The 21,589-nt window shown below is 42.0% G+C and overlaps 1 protein-coding gene across 11 annotated transcripts in view; it reads left to right on the top strand.

Annotated features, from left to right (window-relative positions):
* The window catches only part of caskin1 (CASK interacting protein 1), a 444,274-nt gene that overhangs the window by 259,623 nt on the left and 163,062 nt on the right, over nucleotides 1-21,589 (top strand). For all 11 annotated transcript variants that reach the window (XM_069907320.1, XM_069907330.1, XM_069907325.1 and 8 more), the window contains exon 2: nucleotides 21,197-21,248. In XM_069907320.1, coding sequence (XP_069763421.1) covers nucleotides 21,197-21,248 — 52 coding nt within the window. The remainder of the gene's footprint in view (nucleotides 1-21,196; nucleotides 21,249-21,589) is intronic.

The following is a 21,589-nucleotide window of genomic DNA, read 5'->3' as shown; positions in this document are numbered from 1 at the left end:
ATGGTGGAGACAAGTACAGAAGAAATCTGAAAATCTGGACTGTTTGGGGACAGGGTCGGCCCAGATTTTTGGATTTTCTATATTCTCAGGCAGTACTTTTTAAAATTCAAATTTAAGGAGGAATAAAGAGGTAAATTTTGATTGATTATTCATAAGCAAATACAGCATGCTCCATTTATCAAAATGAGCAGTTTTAAAGAAAAATAAAGTCAACATGTGACACAAATGTAAACGTAACCTTTTTACTGCAAGAATGTGTAATGGTTGAAATTATTTTGAAAAATTAGCATCGTAAAAGAAAAAATACAGTATAGTAATGAAAGGAGATGATATTTTATACAAATTAACATTTTACAGTGACATACCTTCATCGTCGCTTGTTGCTGCTGTGCATCTGTGGGGCTTACTCGTGCACACGTAAGCCTGCTAAACTTTTTAAGTTTGAGCGTTTTTAAAAAGTCTGGATTCTCGGCTGGTCCGGATTTCTGGCATTTGGATTTTTGGACTTCTTTCTTGTATAACTAGATGAATGGGAGGGGATTGAAGGGATGTCCACCTAATGAGGGCAAGTGGGATTGAAAAGGGGCATGTTGTTGAGCACGGACAAGCAGAGCCTGTGGGCCTGTTTCCATGTTGCAAGATTCCATGAATAGTTATTGGCTTATAAATGCTCCAGCCAGGTCATTAGGATTGGACCATTCATTTCAGGCTGCTGGGGGCTAGTTCATGGGAACAGAGTATCCGGGTCCAAGGTTCGCAAGGGTGAGCGTGGCTCCTAATTGTATCGAGGGTTCAGAACCAGGGAGCCAAGGGCCATGGCTTGAATGCCTGGAGATCGGGTCACCGCTGGGATGGACAGGTGGTCGTGTGGCTTTGAAGGTTATGGGGGTGCAGAAAACAGCAGCATCAGAGGTGGTGATGAGATCTGCAGACATTCCAAGTGTGAAGCCACCCTTGTTTGATTCTCTTCCTCAGCTTGGTGGTGGTGGCGGGGTGGGGTTGGGTCTAGACCAGTGGTTACTCATTGTGTGCCTCTGCAGGCAAACAAACAGAAACAAATTTGAGTATTTGTTAACATGAGAAGATAAAAACCGTAAAAATGCAAAATAAAAATATGATTGGTGTGAAGTCATGAAGCCACTCAGTATAGTTCAGGCTGGCAATGAAACCCCCAAATCACAAAACTAACCTAGTTCTTAAATAAACACAAGACCATAAGACATCAGAGCAGAAATGGGTTATTCATCTCATCACAAGTTGATCCATTTTCCCACTCAGCTCTACTGTCCGACCTTCTCCCCATAATCTTGCTTTTGGCTAATCAAGAACCTTTTGATCCTCTACCTTAAATACACCAAATCATTTGGCCTCCATAACCACTAGAGGCAACAAATACCACAGATTTACCACCCTCTGGAAAAAGAAATTCCTCTTTAGCTCTGTTCTAAGTGGATGCCCTTCAATTCTGAAGTAGTGTCTTCTTGTCCTAGACTCTCCCACCATAGGAAACCATCTTTCTAGACCAATTTTGTCCATGCCTTTCAACATTTGAAATGTTTCAATGAGATCCCCTTCCCCCCCCCCATTATTTTAAATTCTCACAAGAACAGGCCAAAAGCTGTCAAATATTCTTTATATGGTAATCCTTTCATTCATGGGATCATCCTTGTGAACTTCCTTTGAAGTTTCTCCAATGCCAGCACATTCTTTCTTAAAGGAGGAGCCCAAAACTGCTCACAATATTCTAAGTGAGGTTTCACCAGTGCCTTATAAAGTCACAACATCACATCCCTGCTCTTGTATTCTATTCCTCTTTAAATGAATGCCAGCTTTGCATTTGCCGCCTTCACCACCAACTCATCCTACAAGTTTACCTCCAGGGTATCCTGCATGAGGGCTCACAGGTTCCTTTGCATCTGCAAATTTTCAGTTTTCTTTCTATTTAGAAAATAGTCTGATCATTTATTTCTTCTCGATATAAGAAACGGGTGCAAGAGATGGCCATTCAGCCCGTTGAGTCTGCTTTACCATTCAACAAGATCGTGGTTGATCTGGCCATGGACTCAGCTCCACATCCCTGCCTTTTCACCATCACCCTGTTATGCAAGCATCGATCTAACTCTGACCTAAATATATTTAATGAGGCAGCTTCTGCTGCTTCCTCAGGCAGAGAATCCAACGGATTCACAACTCTCTGAGAATAGCAGTTCCTCCTCCGCTCCACCCTAAATCTGTTCCTCTGAATCTTGAGGCTATGACCCTTTACTCTAGTGACTTCATGATTAAGAGTAGGCTAATAAGAGAATAGGCCTTCATGTTATCTGGTAGCTCAATGTCTGAAATATGTCCAATTGATTTCCTCACCCTGGATCAGGTACACTCTTATTGTAGTTCATTTTTATTCTGAGCTCTGCAAAGTGACAATATGAATTATTATATGATGTTCAATGTTTGGCAGACTGGCATTAGATCAAGGGAGTACACTTGTAGCATGGTTAAAGATTTATTTGCTGGCATCTGTTGAGGACGTATTATCATTAGGCCAGAACCTTCAAAGAAATGCAACAGACAACAATCCAGCACAATAAAGGCCCTTAGGCTCACTTAAACCTACTCTACAACCTTCCTCCCTCACACCCATAACCTTCTTTTTCTTGCATCCATCTGCCTGTCTAAGAGTCTTTTAAATGTCCCCATTGTACCAGCCTCCACCACCACCCTTGCCAATCCATTTCAGGCATCCACCTGGACGTGTAAAGAAACTCACCTCTGAAATCGCCCCTAAACTTTCCTCCACTCACTTTTACAGATGTCCTCTAATATTTGCTCTTTCCATCTCGGGGTAGGGGGTGTGGGGGGGGGGGGGGGAGTTGATTCTTGAAATGAGGTGTTGTCTAAGGTTGAGGCCGGTTTCCTGATGTAGTCTGGAATCTTGCATGTGGAAAGGTGGTCCTCATTATGTCTTGAGGGATTCTGGGTGGTATTTGCAAGGCAGAGGCCATTTCCTCTGACTGAGGAATCTAAAACCTGGGAGAACTGCCTCAAGATTAGGGATTAGCCATTTGGGACTGACACAAAGAGAAATATCTTCCCTTAGCACCCAGTGAATCTTTGGAAAGTTGTATCTCTAAGAAGGGAATTGAATGGGAAAGTATAGGATTAGACTTGATTCTGCTGATTATGTGATATAGGATTACAAATGGAGAAACAGGCCATTCAATCCAACCACTCCATGCTAGCCCTGATTCCCTACTTGACCTTTAGTTCAATATTCTTGACACTTATTGGGTATAAAAGGATTCTTCTGATTCTCTATTGGTTGATGGAGTAGTTTTGAAGAAGCTAAATGATTTTCTGCATTTATTGTTATCCAATCCCAATGCCTTTTCCTTTATCTATTTGTTCAATCTGGTTATGGATGGACAATAATGTTGACTCTGTCTCAACTATTAACTCTGGAAATGAATCCTGTGTGAAGAAGGATTCTCTCGATTTTCATTTCCTTTATCTTGCATCTTTGCATTCCTTCATTGTGAACTCTATTTATTGGAAACTGTCCCCTTCGATTCATCTCAGAGCAGCTTATTCACATTAGCTGGGGGAAAAAAGGCTGATGTTCTTCAGATTACAGCGAAAAGGTCATCCATCTCGTCCCTTTGTGTAGCATTCAATAAAGCTCAGGGAGTCTACACATGCAACCAGAACTTTGAAATAGCTAAATAAGCAGCTTCTTTCACAACAAATGCCTACTCCACTAGACTCTATTGCATTGATCCGATCTTTGAGTGGGAACTGGCTTAGGGAGAAGGACCCAGCGCCATGTAAATGACAACAGAAAGTGCTGGGAGCACTTTTCATCCTTGTATAATCTAAGGAACTGGAGGGGACTCTGTAAACATGAACTGATATTCCGTAAAGTCATAACTGATCTCTGACAGAGCAACCTTTCTGAGCTCCATTTCTTAAAATCCAAATAAGAACATAAAAGATAGGAGCAGGAGATGGCCATCCAGCCCATCAAGCCTGCTGCACCATTTGATAAGATCATGGCCGTGGACTCTACTCCACTTCTCTGCCCATTTCCCACAACTGTTAATGCCCCTATTATTCAAAAATGTAACTAATGGTCTCTTAAATCTATTCAATGAGGCAGCCTCTACTGCAGTGGTTCTCAACCTTTTACTTTCTACTCACATTCCACTTTAAGTATTTCCTCTGCCATTGGTGCTCTGATGAGTAAGGAATTGATTAATGTGGATGGAAAGAAAGTTTGAAAACCACTGTTTTAATTGTCCCTCATGGACCTGTTCTGTGCACGGTTTCATAGCTCCAAAGGAAATGGGCCAATGACAATTTTTCTCCAGCAAAATATTTCAGTAACAATTGGGTCTAGAGCAGGGATTCTCAACCTTCTCTCCCAACTCACATACCACCTTAAGCAATCCCTTACTAACCACAGTACCAATGGCACAGAGATTACTTAAAGTGGTATGTGAGTGGAAAGAAAAAGGTTGAGAACTACTGCTTCCTTAAGCAGAGAATTCCACAGATTTACTACTCTCTTGGAGAGGCAGTCCCTTCAATCGTTGTCTTAAATCAACTCCCTCAAATCTTGAGGCTGTCTCACCTGTCAGTGCAAACACCCTCCCTGCTTCTTTCTTATCTCATCCTTTCATAATTTTATATGGCTCCATAAAATCCCCCCTCATCCTTCCAAGCTCCAACAAGTACAGTGTCAGGCTATGCAATCTCATTTTATACACCAACTCCTTCATCTTGCACATTAACTCCATCATTGATTAACAAAAGCAATCTCAGACTTAAAATTTACTTTCAAGCTAACATCAATTGCAATTTAGGGAAAGGTCTTTCCAATCTGTTGGTGAAGGATGCAGAAGAAATGAACAAGATGTTACTGGGACTAAAAGGCTTTCATTGATCTATATACATTACACTGCCTCTCACACTTGTATCTTATCAAATCCACATAACAACCTTCCTGTTTAGTTATGAAAGGTTCCAGACAAAACACTGACCATTCTTTTTCTCCTAGTGATGCTGCTTGACCTCCAACAGGCAACTTTTGGTTCCTGCACTGGAAGCCTCTGATCATGACAAAGTTGTTCTGGCTCAACCTTAGCCACTAACGCCCTCTCTATGGGCTGAGTATCAACTCATCTTTTGCCTCTGCTCACAACCTGTACAATTCCCCATGATTTTGTACTGCCCCAGACACTGGGTGTAACCAGCTCCAGAGAACAAAGAGGGCCCCTCACTGCCATTGAGTGATGGTTGCTGGTGAACTGAGTCTACTGGAAAATAGATCGTCAGCCTCCACGCCTTGTGGTATTGTGCTGGAGTCCTTGGTAATGTTATTGTGTTGCAGAGGGACTTGGAGCTCTGTTTCCCAATATTGTCTACCTCCAAGGCTTTCTCCATCATGTAAAGTTCTCGACTAATTTACAGAATCCTAGAATTGTACAGCATAGAAATCGGTTCCTTTCAGTGCAATTTATCCACATTGACCCTCTTGTCCATTTATGCTAATTCCATTTGCCTGAACTAGGCCTATATGCCTCTCTGCCTTTTCCATTCAAGTACCTTTCCAAATATCGTCTAAATACCCATTAAATGCCATTTCAATACCTGCCTTTTAAAAGTATATTTGATATGTAAAACCAATAGAGACAACTGGTATAATTTCTGACACACTGCAAAGATGAGGTAGAGTTGGAGAGGCAGAGAGAGGGAGTTCCAGAGCTTAAAACCTTGGCATTTGAAAGCACAACTGCTGATTTTACTGCACACAGTTAAACACTATTACAGCGCCAGTGTCCCTGGTTTGAATCCAGCGCTGCCTGTAAGGAGTTTGTACCTTCTCCCCTTGTCTGCGTGGGTGCTCCCCTTTCCTCCCATGTTCCAAAAACATATGGGGTTAGTAGGTTATTTGGTAATGAGAATGACGTTGAATGGAAGAGCCTGTTACCAAGCTGTATCTCTTTTATAATTTTTTAAAATTGTTTTTAATTTAAAAACTCAGTTCTCGTTGCTCGAGGGCCAAAAGAAGCTTGCCGACCTATTTGTCTTGATGTGTGTCTGGTAACAGTATGGCGATTGGTCTCTGTGCTCCTTGGGCTGCAGTCCCTGTGCTCCAATTCCCTCTACAGGGCTCTGATTCAAGTTTCCCATTCAGCCCGGGCATCACCTCTGGAAGAGCTGAGGTGAACCTATTCTGCCAGCGGAGGTTGCAAGTAAGGGAAAGTCCCTTTGATATTTCAGCAAGAGTGAACCTGGAGCAGATCAAATGCTTGTCATGCAATGTGTGTCTCGCTAGCACTTGAAAGATGGAGCAAAGAAGTTATGGTCTGCTGATCAAGGAGCTGAAGAACCTGTTATTTTCTAAATGTTGAATCGTTTTATTAAAAAAAAAACAATTTTTTCTCTCTGCTGACTGAATAAAACTGACCACTTAATGCCTTGACCTGTGAGAAGGCATGGGCAGCACGGTTAGCGCAATGCTGTTACAGCACCAGCTACCCGGTTTCTAATCTGCAGTTGTCCGTAAGGAGTTTGTTTGGTCTCCCCGTGTTTTTGTGGGTTTTCCCCAGGTGTTCCGGTTTCCTCCCACCCTTCAAACTGTACAGGAGTTGTAGGTTAATTGGGGTATTTGGGCAGCATGGCTTGTGGGCTGGAAAGGCCTGCTACTATGTTGTGTCTGATTTTTTTTAATTAAAATGCTGTTGACGTTGGGGTCAAAACTCTGACACGATTTCTCCAGCTCAAAAGATGCTGGATCTTGATCAGGCAAAGAATTGCTGGAGGAAGTTGATGGGTCCGGCAGCATCTGTGGGTAGAAATGTTTGTCGAGACTTGCTTCTGTTTCCTCCCATTTCTTAAAGAATTGCAGGTTGGTAGGTTAATTGTCCACTGTAAGTTTTCCCCGGTCTAATCTGGAGCAAGTTGATGCAAATGTGGGGGGACAAAAGTGAGATGAGTGTAAATGGGTGGTGGATGGTTGGCACAGGCAGGATGGGCTGAAGGGCCTGTTTCTGTGCTAATGTTCCCTGAGGCTCAGTGACAGCTGTTGGAACACAGTTTGTGCAAAAGGAAACCCCAGGTTGTGGCAAGGTTGTTTCCCATGGTAGGGGAGTCTCAGGAAAAAAGGATGTCAATTTAAAGCAGAAATGTGGAAGCATTTCTTTAGTCAAAGGGTGGTGAGTCTGTGGAACGTTGCCACAGGCAGCTATGGGAACAAGGTCATTGGGTATATTTAAGGCAGGATGTGGATTGGGACATAATTCTTAAATTGGTTAATACATCTTCATTATATCACAATTTACGGTGGTACATAGAGCACGTGTCTAATGTTAAATTGCTTTGCTTTTACAGTCCCTATTGTGACAGGTGTAAGAGTGGAAAAGTGTCATCAATGCATATGTCCTAGTCTGGAAAAAAATGCAGGAGAGCTTTTCCACACATTGTCAAAAATGTTTAATATTGATTTAATACCAAACTCTCTTCGGTATAATAGGGGGGAATGATTCTTTTCTGTCTCTGGTTCAGAGTCGCGCTATCTCTTTTGCTTCTCTTTTGGCAAGGTTGGGATTTTACTTAAGTGGAAGGATGCTGCCCCACCTACTCATGATCAGTGGTTGTGTGACATCATGTCGTTTGAATATGGGAAAGATTCGTTATTCAGTTAATAATTCAGATACAAGTAGTAATGGGGGTAATTTACGACTCACTATCTAACTTAATAATTTCACTTCAATGTAATTAAATTGTCTGACTCGTATCTTTTCCATTTTCACATTCTTTTCAACTGCTAATCATATATAGCAACTGGTAACACTAGTGGGCAGGGGTTTGGAGTTTTTCGCCTTTTTTCCTTGTTTCTCTTTTATTAGCTATTTTTTAATAAAAATATTTAGAACTTATGGATATGATTTACAACTTGTTTTTGATATACTGAATATTTTTGATTTTGTGTAACTACCCTTATTATCAAATTGCATTATTTGTACAAGTTCTTTATTAAAATCAATAAAAATAATTTAAAAAGAAAAGGGTGATGGGGAGAAAGCTGGGGAGTGAAGCAGAGTGGGAGGATGAATCTGCTCGTGATGGGATGGGAAGCGGACTCGATGGGCCTAATTCTGCTCCTATCATCATGTGATCCTATGCAACTCGTGTTTTGAATACCTTCAATAAATCGTGTGGGTCTAGCCATTCCAGCCCCTTGCCTTTCCCCATCCCATTCTACTCCCCACTGTATTACGACGGTTACTCCTTTTAAAATTTCAGACATTGAAGTTTGGACGTTGTTTGCACTGAATGCTAATGAGGACGGTATGATTAAAGACCAAAGATTATACTGCTCACTTGAGGCTGTGTTCCCAATGTAAATATTTAACAATATTAGCAGGAAATTGATGTTGGAATTCTTCACCTCTGCAAAAGTGGATGCGCGCACACACGATCTCACCAAACCTCCTGGGAAAATGAAGCTTCAGATTGGAGATTTGCATTATCTCCTAATGTTAACGGATGTTTCTCTTCAGTGATTTAGCAAAATCACTGATTGGAGCAGGTTTCCAATATTGTGCTGGGGAAATAGGATAACTGAGTTCTTTAATCTTCCCTTTTCCTTGCCCCCCATCCCAATGCTTTCAGCCTCACCTCCGCATCCTAGTTTTTGAGACTTGTGGCACCTAGACCTCTTTCCTGATGGCAGCAATGAGAACAGGCCATGTGCTGGGTGATGTGGATCCTTGATGATTGCTGGTGCTCTCCAACAGCAGCGTTCCCTGTAGATGTACTCGATAGTGGGGAGGGTTTTTACTGTGATGTCCTGGGCTGTTTCCACTACCTTTTGGATGGCTTTACGCTCAGCAGTATTGGTGTTTCCATTACCAGACATGACTTCCCGAGTGTGGTCATGGGATGGCTCGGTAGGCGTTCTTCATCGTGGTGTAACAGTGGTCAAGTATGTTGACTCACCTGGTTTCTCAGGTGATCTGTTAGTTTGTTGGAGAATTCTTCAGGTTGGCCTGGTTGAAGGCCCCTACAATGACTGGGAAGGCGTCAGGATGTGCTGTCTAATGGCTCCTAATCATAGTGCTCGGACCCTCCAGTGCCAGCCTGACGTTGGACTGGATGACATTGATGAGCTCCCTCGGCAGATAGAGTGAGTGACACTTGATCGCCAGATGTTCCAGGTCGGGGGGGGAAAAGGACTGGGACATTATTGTCACGTTCATGCACCACAATGAGTAGATGATGATGCAAACGACACCTCCTCTGGATTTTCCTGACACCAGTGTCCTGTCTGTGCAGTGGAAGGTGAAGCCCTCAGGCTGTAGCACAGTGTCCGGATTACCCTCATTCAGCCATGTCTCAGTGAACCACATCACATAGCAATCCCTGGCATCCCTCTGCTGCTGTAACCTGGCTCTGAGTTCATCCAGTTTATTTTCCAAAGATTGGACATTGGCCAGGAGGATGGTATGGAACAGAGACCTCAGGACGCAGCGTCTTCATCCCCTTCTGCGTCTCTGTGGTTGGGTCTTCTTTAAATGTCCTGTTTGATTCACCCATGGTTTGTCGGGGTTTGTGTTCCTGTAGTAGCCTTTCCTGTGTTTTGTGCCTGCTTGCTGCACCACAAGGAGCCTTTGCTCTCAAACCAGCAATCTCAAGAAGAGCTTTTTTCCCCCGAGGTGGTGACCCTTCTGTACCTTCAATCACAGTGCTGAGTGGTACTGCGCTCACATGGTACTGTCAGTACTTTTATAATTGTTTACTTGCTGAAAATGCTTGTTTTTATTCGCATGTAGTTATTTGTATACTATCTTTTAACTCCTGGTTGGATGCTAATTGTATTTCATTGGCTTTGTAATTTGGCTCAATGACAGTAAAGTTGAATCTAATCACCAACTCAAAAACTGCTTAGAATTTCCCCACTGCATAACTCACCATTTTTCTCAGTTCCTTGTAACTGTCTAATAGCCTCTTAAAAGATCCTGCCTCCACCACCATTGCTGGCAGCACATTCCATGGACCACCAAAGCCTGTATGGAAAAACTTACCCATTGCAACCCTCTGTACTTCTCCCAAGCACCTTAAAGCTATGCCCTCACATGTTAGCTACTTCAGCTCTGGGGGAGAAAGCCTCTGGCCACCCGTCAGATTTGCGCCTCTCATCTTGTATATCTCAATTAGGCCACCCTTTCTTCCTCTGTCACTCCGAGGAGAAAAGACCAAGCTATCCTCTTAAGGCATGCTCTCCAATCCCGGCAGTATCCTTGTAAACCTCCTCTGGACCCTCTCTGTAGCATCTACATCCTTCCTGAAGTGAGGTGACCAGAACTGAACACCATATTCCAGGTGTATGGGAGAAGAAACAGACTGACATTCAAGTGTATTGTCACACTTTATCAAAAATGCGGTAATAGATAGCAGACCTGTAGATATCTTGTATGGAGCAGAAATTATAGAGGACCCTTTCCATCCAGCACACAGTTTCCTTGACCCACTGCTGTCAGAAAGGAGGTACAGGAGCATCAAAATCAGTAATGCCAGGCTGGGAAATAGTTTCTTCACACAGGCTGCGAGATTGATGAACAAAGTAAATCATCCCTAAATATTTATAATATATCTTTGTGTGAGATTACTATGTGTTTATTGTGTATGTGTATGCACTGTTGTCTAGAGAAACACTGTTTCATCTGGTTGTATATTGTTATGAGCCCAGAGGACCCCAAAACCCAATAGCAATAGATATTCACCAAGATGAATGGTTACTTAAACCAGTTGATTTTAATTATTTTTAAACATGAAAAATGAATCACACTTTAACTTATCACTATTGACTTAACTAACCTAACTTAACCCACTTCTAATTCTCAGTGCATGTGTGTGTAAGTTCAGAAACATTCTTTGATTCACAGTCCAATCTCACTTCTCATTCCTCCAAGTTCACTGGTTGCAGGCAATTCTTATTCAGTGCACAGAATTTAACATTTATAAAGATCACCAGGTTTTGGTGCTTGAAAGGTAAATGGTTACCGCTCAGGAAGGTTCTTATTGATTTTCAGAGATAGATTTGTTGTTCCAGGACATCCACAACTGATTTACTTCCATCAGCCACTTCAGTGTCTTGCTGACAAAACTTGCCCCTTCAGGGTTCTCCAGATGATAACCTCTTTCTTTTAGGATACCACAGGGTGCCTTCTTGGTTCTTTTATTCCAAGTGAAATGTTAGACGGCCAGTCCTCTCCTCTTGCATGAACCACAAGGGTTTTGACCAGGCTGAACTAAGCACTCACAACCCATCTTCCAAATGGGGTTTTCCACAAGCTTGCCAGCTTGTCCTGTTCCAGTTCAATTTGCTGCTGCTGACTGTAAAACTGTAGAACTAATCTGTGTCGCGCGCGCGACACAGAGCGCGTGTGCTATTTGACTCTCTCTGTTTGCGAAACCACATGACCCTCCTCAAATAGCAAGTTCCCCTCTAGACTGTCTGCGGCTCTGACGAGCTTTCATTTATTGCCTCTTTGTAAACAACAATCCATTGGTGAAGTCTCTTGGGCACTTTCCAAAGCTACTTCAAAGACTGTTGGCCCAGACATGTCTAGCATGGCACAGATCTCCAGTATTTTAAATAAGATCTGCTTTAGTGTTAGTATGTGACCTACTCTAAAACCTGCCCCAATTTATCTCCCAAAAGCATATCTATATTCTGTCACAATATGAACAATCAGATGATAATAAATTTGAACTTGAATAAGCAAGAAACAGTATTTTTTAATAAGTACAAAATTGAGGGTGACAGAGAGATCAATTGGTACAGAGTAAAGGCAGGATAATTTTACTATCTTTGGGGTTCATGCAGGAGTCTGATAACAGCAGTAAAAATTGTTGAATCTGATGGGCATGTGAGGAAAATGGGCTCCAGGAAAATAAGAGGGGCAATAAGATTGATGGGGCTGGCATGAACTCAGTGGGATGAATGGCCTCTTCCCATCTCATGAGAAAAATGAAAGAAATATTTTTAAGATGTCAACCTGTCTGAGTGGGAAGGTTGACTGTCTCCCACCATTCAACTACAGAAATGTGCCAAGCAGTGCTGTCAAACAGTGACAAGAACTGTTTCATCAGCGGGAGCAAATAAATCATATTTCCCAAGAACAATTATGGTGATTCATTCATGGAAAATTTCCTTCAAATTGTATGTCACTGCTTCTCAGGAAACAAATCAATGCTCCAGAATGATTTTAAATGGTTCCCTCCTGACTTCTGTTTTTTTGAATATTCTAACACTTCAAGTGACAAAAATATCCTGTGTCACATGCCAAAGAAAATGTTTATTTTTAAAAGGTTTTTAAGGACTTGGAGAAGCTAACAAACATGTTATCACAGACTTTTGAAATCTGCACTGGCTTCAACCACATTATTTCATTACTAAGATGAAATGATATTTTCAGGTTTATTGTCAGAGTACAGACGTGACATCACATGCAACCCTGAGATCCTTTTTCTGTGGACAAGACAGAATAAACACATAATAGGTAGTAGTTAACAGGGGTTCTGCAGACCACAAAGTCAACATGGGTCCCCGGCCCCATCTTGGAAAAAAATTTTTGCTTTTACCCTAAAGTGGATGAAGGATCAGTGCATGGGGCTGGTGACTTGAGGCGAGGAATCCTCAGAAGCTGTGGGCTGCTGGAGATGATGGTCAGGAGACTTATGCTGGGGCTGTGGACTGCTGGAGACTGGCTAGAACTATCAGGAGGGGGGACTGGGTAATGGAACTGGGATGTGAGGAGATGCCAGGGGCGCTGAAGGCTTCTTGACAGTGTCGGAGGTTTGGATCTGGAGCTCGGGTTGTCGATGGTTTGGACTGGACTCCATGTGGCCTGCAGAAGTGCTGGAGGTGAATCTATGAACAATTGGTGTCTCTCTCTCTCTCTCTCTGTTTAAAGGGGACTCAAAATCTGAGTACCCCTACCATGCTGCATGCAACATCTTCAAGCTCCTCCAGTTGGGAAAGAGATACAGAAGTATTAGAGCCAGGCTGAGGAACAGCTTCTTCCAACAGGCAGTGAGACTACTGATTAACTGTTGAACTGCTAAAACAAATCCCTGTGACTCAACCATTTATTAACAATATTTTAATAATGTATATAGGTTCTATGTATATGTATGTTTGTCTGTATGTCTGTGTTTGTACTGTGGACTGGGAATGATGTTTCATTGGGTTGTACTGGTACAGTAGAGGATAAATGAACTTGCACTTGAACTATTTTTTTTACATTATGAGACATTAAGACCATATACTCTTGCCACGAGTTTAAAAGTAAATCCACAGTCACCACATCCCATGGTTTGATTCTGATGAAGTATGCAATGGCAAATTGATCTCAGCTTACAACGCATTTTTAAAAAAAATTCCATAATGGGGTATTGACAGCAGGTTTACTAAAGAAAAGCAGACTTTCCATCTGACAGCTGGTGTTGTGTTAAACTGTCTGTCATAACTTCATATCTATCTTCTTTCCCTCTTTTCCATATCAAATGATGACAGGAGGAAGGGTGTCTTATAACTGAGAAAGAGTATATAGAAATGTTTTTGGAGATAAATTGGGAAAGGTTGTTGGAATAGGTCACATGCAAACACTTCAAAACAGATCTTATTTGAAATACTGGAGACATAGTGGCTTCTCACACCTTTTTTCAAGAGCTTTGGAGAGTGCTCAAGAGACATCTCTAATGGATTATTGATTATCAAAGACAACAGATGAAAGAGCAGACTGGAGCCGCTATTGACTGCAGGAGACTTGTTGTTGTTGTAAGGGGGTCATGTGGTTTTGCAAGCAGAGTCAAACAGGCTTTCTCTCAGTGTGTGTGAGAGAGAGATGCAGAGATCACTTGACAGTGTTACAACTGGCAAGAAGTTGCTGGGACTGGAACAGGACAAGCTGGCAAGCTTTTGGAAGATAGCGGTCGAAGCCCTTGTGGCTCATGTAAGAGGAGAGGGCTGGCTGTCTAATGTTTCACTTAGAATAAGTGAAACAAAAAGGAACTCTGTGGTAACCTGAAAGAAAGAGGTTATCATGTGGAGATCCCTGAAGGGGCAAGTTTCATCAGGCAAGACACTGGAGTGGAGTTGTGGATGTCCTGGAACAACAAATCTCTCTCTGAAAACCAACAAGAACCTTCCTGAGCGGTAACCATTAACCTTTCGAGCACCAAAGACTAGTGAACTTTATACATGTTGTATTCTGTGCCCAGTTGCCTGCACCCAGTGAACCTGGAGGAATGAGAAGTGAGATTGGACTGGGAACCAAAGAACTTATCTGAACTTGCACACACGTGCACTTAGAATTAGAAGGGGGTTAAATAAGTAAATAGAGTTAAAGTTTTACCCTGTTTTCATGTTTAAAGATCATTAAAAACAACTTTTTAAGTAACCATTTGTCTTGGTGAATATCTATTGCTGCTGGGTTTATGGGTCCTGTGGGCTCGTAACAACAAATGTACAAGACATTGGTGAGACTGCACCCAGAGTATCGTACGCAGTTCTGGTCACCCAGTGATAGGAAAGGTATCATAAAACTGGAAAGGATGTGAGCAAAACTCTCAGGAATGTAATCAGAATTGGTGGGCTTGAATTATAAAACGATGCTATATCGGCAGGGGTTTTTCTCCCTCGAGCATTGACCATAGATCTTGTGGAGATTTATAAAGTCATGAAGGGGTGTAGATGAGATGGTTATAGTCTTTTTCCCATGGTAGGGGAATCTCGACAGCATGGTCTGTAAGGAGTTTGAACATTCTCTCCATGCCTACGTGGGTTTCCTCCCATCCTTCAAAACTTGCTGGGGTTTTAGGTTACTTAGGCATAATTAGGTGGCACAGGCTCATGGGCAGAAAGGGCCTATATGCCTACATTTAAAGAGCATAGGATTCGGATGAGAGGAAAAATATAAAATGGGTCTCGGGGAATAATCTTTTCACACAGAGGGTGATGGTATATGGAAGGAGGTGGTAGAGTCAGGGGCAATTGTACCATTTAAGGTCATTTAGACAGGTACATGGGTAGGAAAGGTTTAAAGGGGGATGGGCCAAATGCGAGCAAATGGAGTGAGTTTGGTCACTCAGAAGCTGGGCTGAAGGGCTGTTTTTCTGTGCTTTAGAACCATTGGATGCTAATCAACTCTCCCGTGGGAAAGGAGAGTATTGTCGGAATATTCAGTCATAATTGGGTGATAGGAAATCCTTTAGGCCAGAGAACACTATTTTGTTGGGTTGTACTTGTGCAATTGGATGATAAATAAATTGTTGAGTGTTGAGGGAATGCTTGGATGTTTTGAGAGGGACATTAAAGCAAGGAACTGTCTACTCTCTCAATTGGATGCTCTAGATTCCATGAGACCATGCTGTAGCACAGCTACTTTTTCTGGCTATGGCCTTCCTTCAGAGTCTGCTCAAAGTTTATGGGCCCCCTTCCCTGTGAATCAGTCAAATTTTGACTACTTCCATGCCTCTCTCCTGACGACGTAAAAGATTCATAAGTATTTGTGTCGAGGCTTTTTACTTAAATGCACTATGGCCACCAGGGGGTCTTCTGAGAATGGCTGCTGTATAATACTAGAAGCATTACATCATTGTCCTGTCCAATGGTTATCCTTTAATAAACATTACTGAAGCAGATCATTGAGCATTCATCACCTTGTTGTTGTGAATAAATTGGAAGTTGTACTTGTAATACTGCAACCCTTCAGAAGTACTTCAATGGCTGTAAGGCACTTGAGATGCTCTGAACTTGAAAGTTATAAAAGAAAAGAATTTCTAACTATACCTGCACTGCAAATTAGGGTAACTAGTTAGTGTTTTTTTTTTGGTTTTGTGAGGTTAGATGTTCTTTAAGGAAATGCCTATATTAGGAACAAACAAAATATAAATGAAACACATTGAACTCAGCCGGTGTTGGTGTCCATAGGAGGCAAAGATATATTGCCAATGTTTTGGGCCTGAGTCCTTCTCCTTTAGCAAAGAAGCAAAAAATCTCAGAATAGAGACAGTACTGGCTGGGGGAGGAGTCCATACAGACAAAATTGGATATGATGAGTGGAGAGGTGAGAATTGATTTTTGTCTGTGAAAGGAGATGGAGGGAAAAGAGAGACAGCTGATTAAAGATGATGGGGGGAGAAGTGTGGGTGGAGGGGTGGTTTAATGAAACCCAGAGAAGTCGATATCAATCCTATCTGGTTGGAGGGTGCCCAATCGGAAGATGAGGTGTTCCTCCACTTTGCGGGTGACCTCAGTCTGGCAGTCCATGAGACCTTGGACAGACATGTCGGCAAGGGAATGGGATGGGGAATTTAAATTGCAGCAGACATCCAAGTTGCTCAACTAAGAGATTTCCCAGTCTGCGCCCAGTCTCTCCGATATAGAGGAGACTTCCGGACTGAGACCACCTTCAAATTGGAGGAATGGTTTCATGCGCTGTCACCTCTAAATTGGAGGAGCTGAGCATTTCTATTCCCCATTCCATCCCCTTGCTGACATGTCTGTCTGTTCAAGTGAACAGTGTAATGATGCCAACTGCTCTCTTAGAATGTGAGGAGGATAGATAGAGCTTATTAAATTTAAAAATTAAATTTCATTACAACAGGGGAGAAGTCAAAACCAGTCATTGAAATCTGTCCCCAATGACACCACAGTATTTTTGGAAGGTGGGAAGAAACCAGAGCACCCGGGGAAAATCACAGTCAAGGGGAGAATGTACAAACTCCTCAAGGACAGCGTCGGTTTCAAACCCATGTGGCTGACATTGCATTAATCATGCTTCCCACTTTTTCTGGGCATGGTATGGAGTGCCTGGCCCTTTAAGTACTGTTAAGGTTCTCTAACTTTTTTTCTGTATTTTTTTTAATTGATTGCACCATGAACCATATCAATAACAATATATACAAGTATTCATCATTAAAATATATACAGTGACATTTCCTTTTTTCCCCCTTCACCCCTCCCACCCCCCCTTAATTTAAAATAAGAATCAAAAACAAATAATAAATATCTCTTTGAGATGGAAAGGTTCTCTAACTTCATTATGAATGTAGCAGAAGTCCCAGGATCACAGACTTGGAGCGTCTGTTTCCAATGACAGACGAGCTAGAGGCTTGGAACCTGGTTGCTGCAGGGATTTATCAAAACCAGTGCCAATAATCAAATGAGCAACACAGAAGAGATTACTCTGTGCTAAACTTTGCATGAATATTTGAAATCGCCATACTCATTTGCAGATATCTCAGTGGAAGAAGGGCAGTTGTTGCTTGGCCTTGGTGCCCTAAAAAAAAAACATTGAAAATTTACATCACAGCGTGTGGGGTATTTGTGGCACTTAGGTTTCATATTAAACTGCTGGTAGCAATTTCTATACAACTGTGTGGTTTGCTCATTACAAAAGGCAGCTAGGTGTCATCTGGAGATGTACTTAACCCAATCTGGAATAGCCAAGAGAGCGCTCTCCTGAAAGAACATTAATAAATCAGCAGGTCTTTCTGGCAATCCCATGTCCTCATACTGACTGAAGATTTTCATTTAAGATTTTCTTTAATAAATCTGAATTCATATGAAAATTTTAGTGCATTATTCAAAGACTTAAAATATTGCCTTCAGTTTGTTATAATCTCATTTGTGTTCAAGATTTATCACGTTTTTAAAAAAAACTTATAATTGTGAATATTTAAAGAAACTGCAGGTACCAGAAATCTGCTCAGATGAAGGGTGTTGGATCTGAAACATCAACTCTACTTAGCTCTCCACAGATGCTTTCTGAGGTGTTTAGTCTTCCCAACATTTTGTTTTATTTCAGATTTATTGTCAGAGTACATACATGACAACACATACAACCCTGAGATTCTTTTTCCTGCGGGTGAGGCAGAATTGCCACTTTTTGGCTGTGAAAAGAAAAAAACTGACTCAATGTACACGTGTAAAGAAATAAATAAGTGGAAACAAACTATGCAGTACAGAGGGAAAAAAGTAAAGTGCATAAGTAAGAGTCCTTAAATGAGTCCGATTGAGTTTGTCGTTGAGTCTGATGGGGGAGGGGGAGCAGCTATTCCTGAACCTGGTGGCGTGAGTCCTGTGGCACCGAGACCTCTTCTGATGGCAGCAGCGAGAACAGAGCATGTGCTGGCTGGTGTGGATCCTTCATGCTCTCCGACGGCAGCGTTCCCTGTAGATGCTCTTGATGGTGGGGAGGGTTTTGCTGGTGATGTCCTGGGCTGTGTCCACTATCTTTTGCGGGGCTTTACACTCGGGGGTATTGGTGTCCCCATACCAGACCATGATGCATTCGGTCAGCACAATTTCCACCACGGATCTTTAGAAAGTTGCCAGGGTTTATGATGTAATACCAAACCTCCAGAACATCCTGAGAAACTCCTGACGCTTGCTTAACATGATAAGCAAAGGAGGTTGTATACTATTTGTAGTTTTGGGAGGAGAAACCAGAAAAGGAGTGTTATGATAATGGCACTTAAGAATTGTTCAAAAAAATCTTCCACCCAAATTCCTTTGTTCTGCTTTCCATATCGGGAAGCAGGTCTCAGGTCCTGGTGTCTGTAGCATAACTCGCACAATTCCCCTTCACCCAAATGCTGGATTTGCTTATCTCAACTGGTTCGCATCTAAAATGAGAAAGTGCTGGAAATACTCAGCAGGTCAAGTAGTATGTGGAGGGGAGGTGGGGGAATTAATGTTTTATCATTGGAGATGACCCAAGGATCTGTCCTGGAGCCTCCACGTTGATGCAATCATGAAGGCTCACCAGCGGCTATACTTTGCGAGGTGTTTGAGAAGATTCAGTATGTCAACAAAGACTCTCAAACCTCTTCAGCTGTATCGTGGAGAACATTCTGGCTGGATGCATCGCTGTCTGGTATGGAGGAGCCAACTCTCAGGACAAGAAATAACTCCAGAGTGTTGTTAACTCGGCCTACGACATCACAGGCACCAGACTCCACTCCGTCGAGGACATCTACGTGAGGTGGTGTCTTAAAAAAGCAGCCTCTAGCCTGAAAGACCACCTAGGCCACACCCTCTTCACTCTCCTACTGTGCCATCGGGGGAAAAAGTACAGGAGCCTAAAGACGAGCACTCAGTGGGACAAGGACAGCTTCTTCCCCATTGCCATCAGATTCCTGAATGATCAATGAACCAAAGACACTCCCTCACTTTCCGTACCATTATTTTTATTTATTATAGTCATGTTGTAAGATTGTTATCATATGAATATTCGCACTATGAAGCTGCCATGAAACGCTGAATTTTGTGACTTGTTCATGACAAATTTTGAATCTAACAAAAAAAGAACAACAAAACAACAAAGTTGGTTGGGTTTTCTGAATCAGATTTCAGATACATACATGATATCACAAAATCCTGAGATTCCTTTTTCCTGGTGGGTGCGGCAGAATTACCACTAATTGTAGTGCAAAAAATAAACTGTACACAGCGTAAACTTGTAATCAGACAAAGAATTGAACAGATAATGAATGTAACCCAACTGACTGCAAGACAGAGAGAACAAAAAGAAAATAAATAAAGTGCTTAAGGTTAGAAATCAAAAAATAAAAACACACAATGCTGGAGAAACTCAGCAGGTCAAACTACTTTGCACTGCAAAGATAAATACATAACCAATGTTTCATGCTTGAGCCCTTCATCAATGTATGAAAAGATGTCAGCAGGTGCCTGAACAAAAAGGCAGTGCACATAGACCAGCTGTGTTTCTCCAAGATTCAACCACAGTATCTGCAGACCTTCATGCTTCACTTAAGGTTAGAAATTAAACTGGTTTTAAGTTGCAGAGAAGGGTGAGTGCTCGAGGGACCAGGAGAGACTGAATGTCAGGAGGTGGTGGCTCCAAGACTATTCAGACCATTCTAGCCTCTATCCCATCGGAAACATTCCCTATGGTCACTTCAAACCTCCCCTCTTCTCTTCACCCTTGTACTTGCTCACTCTCCCTGGTTCATGCCAAAGGATTTCAAACTGAGACTATCTTGCTGGCGGGCTCGCTGGCGAGGTCCCAACTTTTCTCGAACACTTTGGCTCCCAGTACAGCAACCCCTCAACTTTTGAAATTCCCATCTTTATTTTTTTTTGTTTCCATGTCTCACCATTCAGCAAGTTCCCCAGCCTACAGACCTCTACCCTCTTCCAACATTTGTGCACCCTCATTTTTATTTAACTCAGAGGTTTCCTCTATTGCTCCACTGCACTGGCTGAAAGAATGGTGGAAGCAAATCTAATAGTAAGTTACAAAGGTGAATTGGTGCATCTGGGTTCCGTTTTCTTTAAAATATAATAGTAAGTCTGGTGCAGACTCCAACAAACATGACTTTTTAATCTTCGTATGTTTGACTCTGGAACCTTTTGCAAATAATGTTGCACCAGACAGCAACAGTGTCATCAAATCCTACAGAAAGAGGCCTTTCAGCCCATCTATTTTACGCCAACTATCTAAAATCCATGTTTACTGATCCCAAGTTTATTATCATCCGATTGCACAAGTACAACCTGATGGAACAGCGTTCTCCAGTCCTCAGTGCAAAACAAGCAGACACACAACCAGATATAACGCACATACAGACAAACAATACATACGCGGAGCAAATATAAATATATAAACACAGGTAAATAAATATTGTTTAGTAAACATTAGCATCTCGGATGGTGAGAGCAAGCAGTACCTTTGGATGTTCAAGTGTGAGCGGTTCTTTTCATTCAATAGTACTTGGTGATAAGTGATGAGTTTATTGCCTTATTCACTGTACAATGTACATCTGCACTGAAATTTTTTTTTGCTGCAGCCAACAAAAACCAACCATAATATACATTATTTTTTTTAAAATGACAAATACAAAATAAATCATTATTCACAATTACCATTCTGCAGTATCTGCAGTTTTTGTTACTGCTACAGAAATGCAAATGCCTACCTCTTTCCAAGGAGTATAGTTGAATGAAGATGGTGTTGCTTGGGGGTAAATGCAGAGCGAGTGGGACTGGTTGGTTACCTCCTCCAAACCCAGGTGCGAGAAGGGCTGAATGGTTTGCCTTTTTTACAAAATATCAAGTTTCCTGTTGTTCATTCGATCTCATTTTTTGTTTGCTTTGCAGAGCTGCTGGGTTCCGCAAAGAGAGTGAATGTCAACTATCAAGACCTGGATGGGTAAGTAGCTCCATTAGTAAAGCCCCTGAGAATTTCAGAATTGGGGCACATTATGGATAAATTTTAGCTCTGGAGTTTGAGCCAGAACAATTTGAGATGTGGGAATTCGATGTATTGGAATGGTTCGAAGTGAGACTGTCATGCTTAATCTGGCATCCAGCATTTTCAACACAGGACTGCTGCAACAAGGTTGTGCCCTGAATTTGTTTCACATCGCTCTATCTTCACAGGGATGAAAGTGTCAACATCCGTATATTATTATCAATGCATAACGCCAGGAGATATTACATCGGGAGTTACTGTTTCCCTTTATACTGAATAAATGGACCAGTGTTGTTCAG

The sequence above is a fragment of the Narcine bancroftii genome, chromosome 12 (genome assembly GCF_036971445.1).
Source record: "Narcine bancroftii isolate sNarBan1 chromosome 12, sNarBan1.hap1, whole genome shotgun sequence".
Taxonomy (NCBI): Eukaryota; Metazoa; Chordata; class Chondrichthyes; order Torpediniformes; family Narcinidae; genus Narcine; species Narcine bancroftii.
The sequence above is the reverse complement of the archived record's forward strand: the minus strand, read 5'-3'. Positions and strand labels throughout refer to the sequence as shown.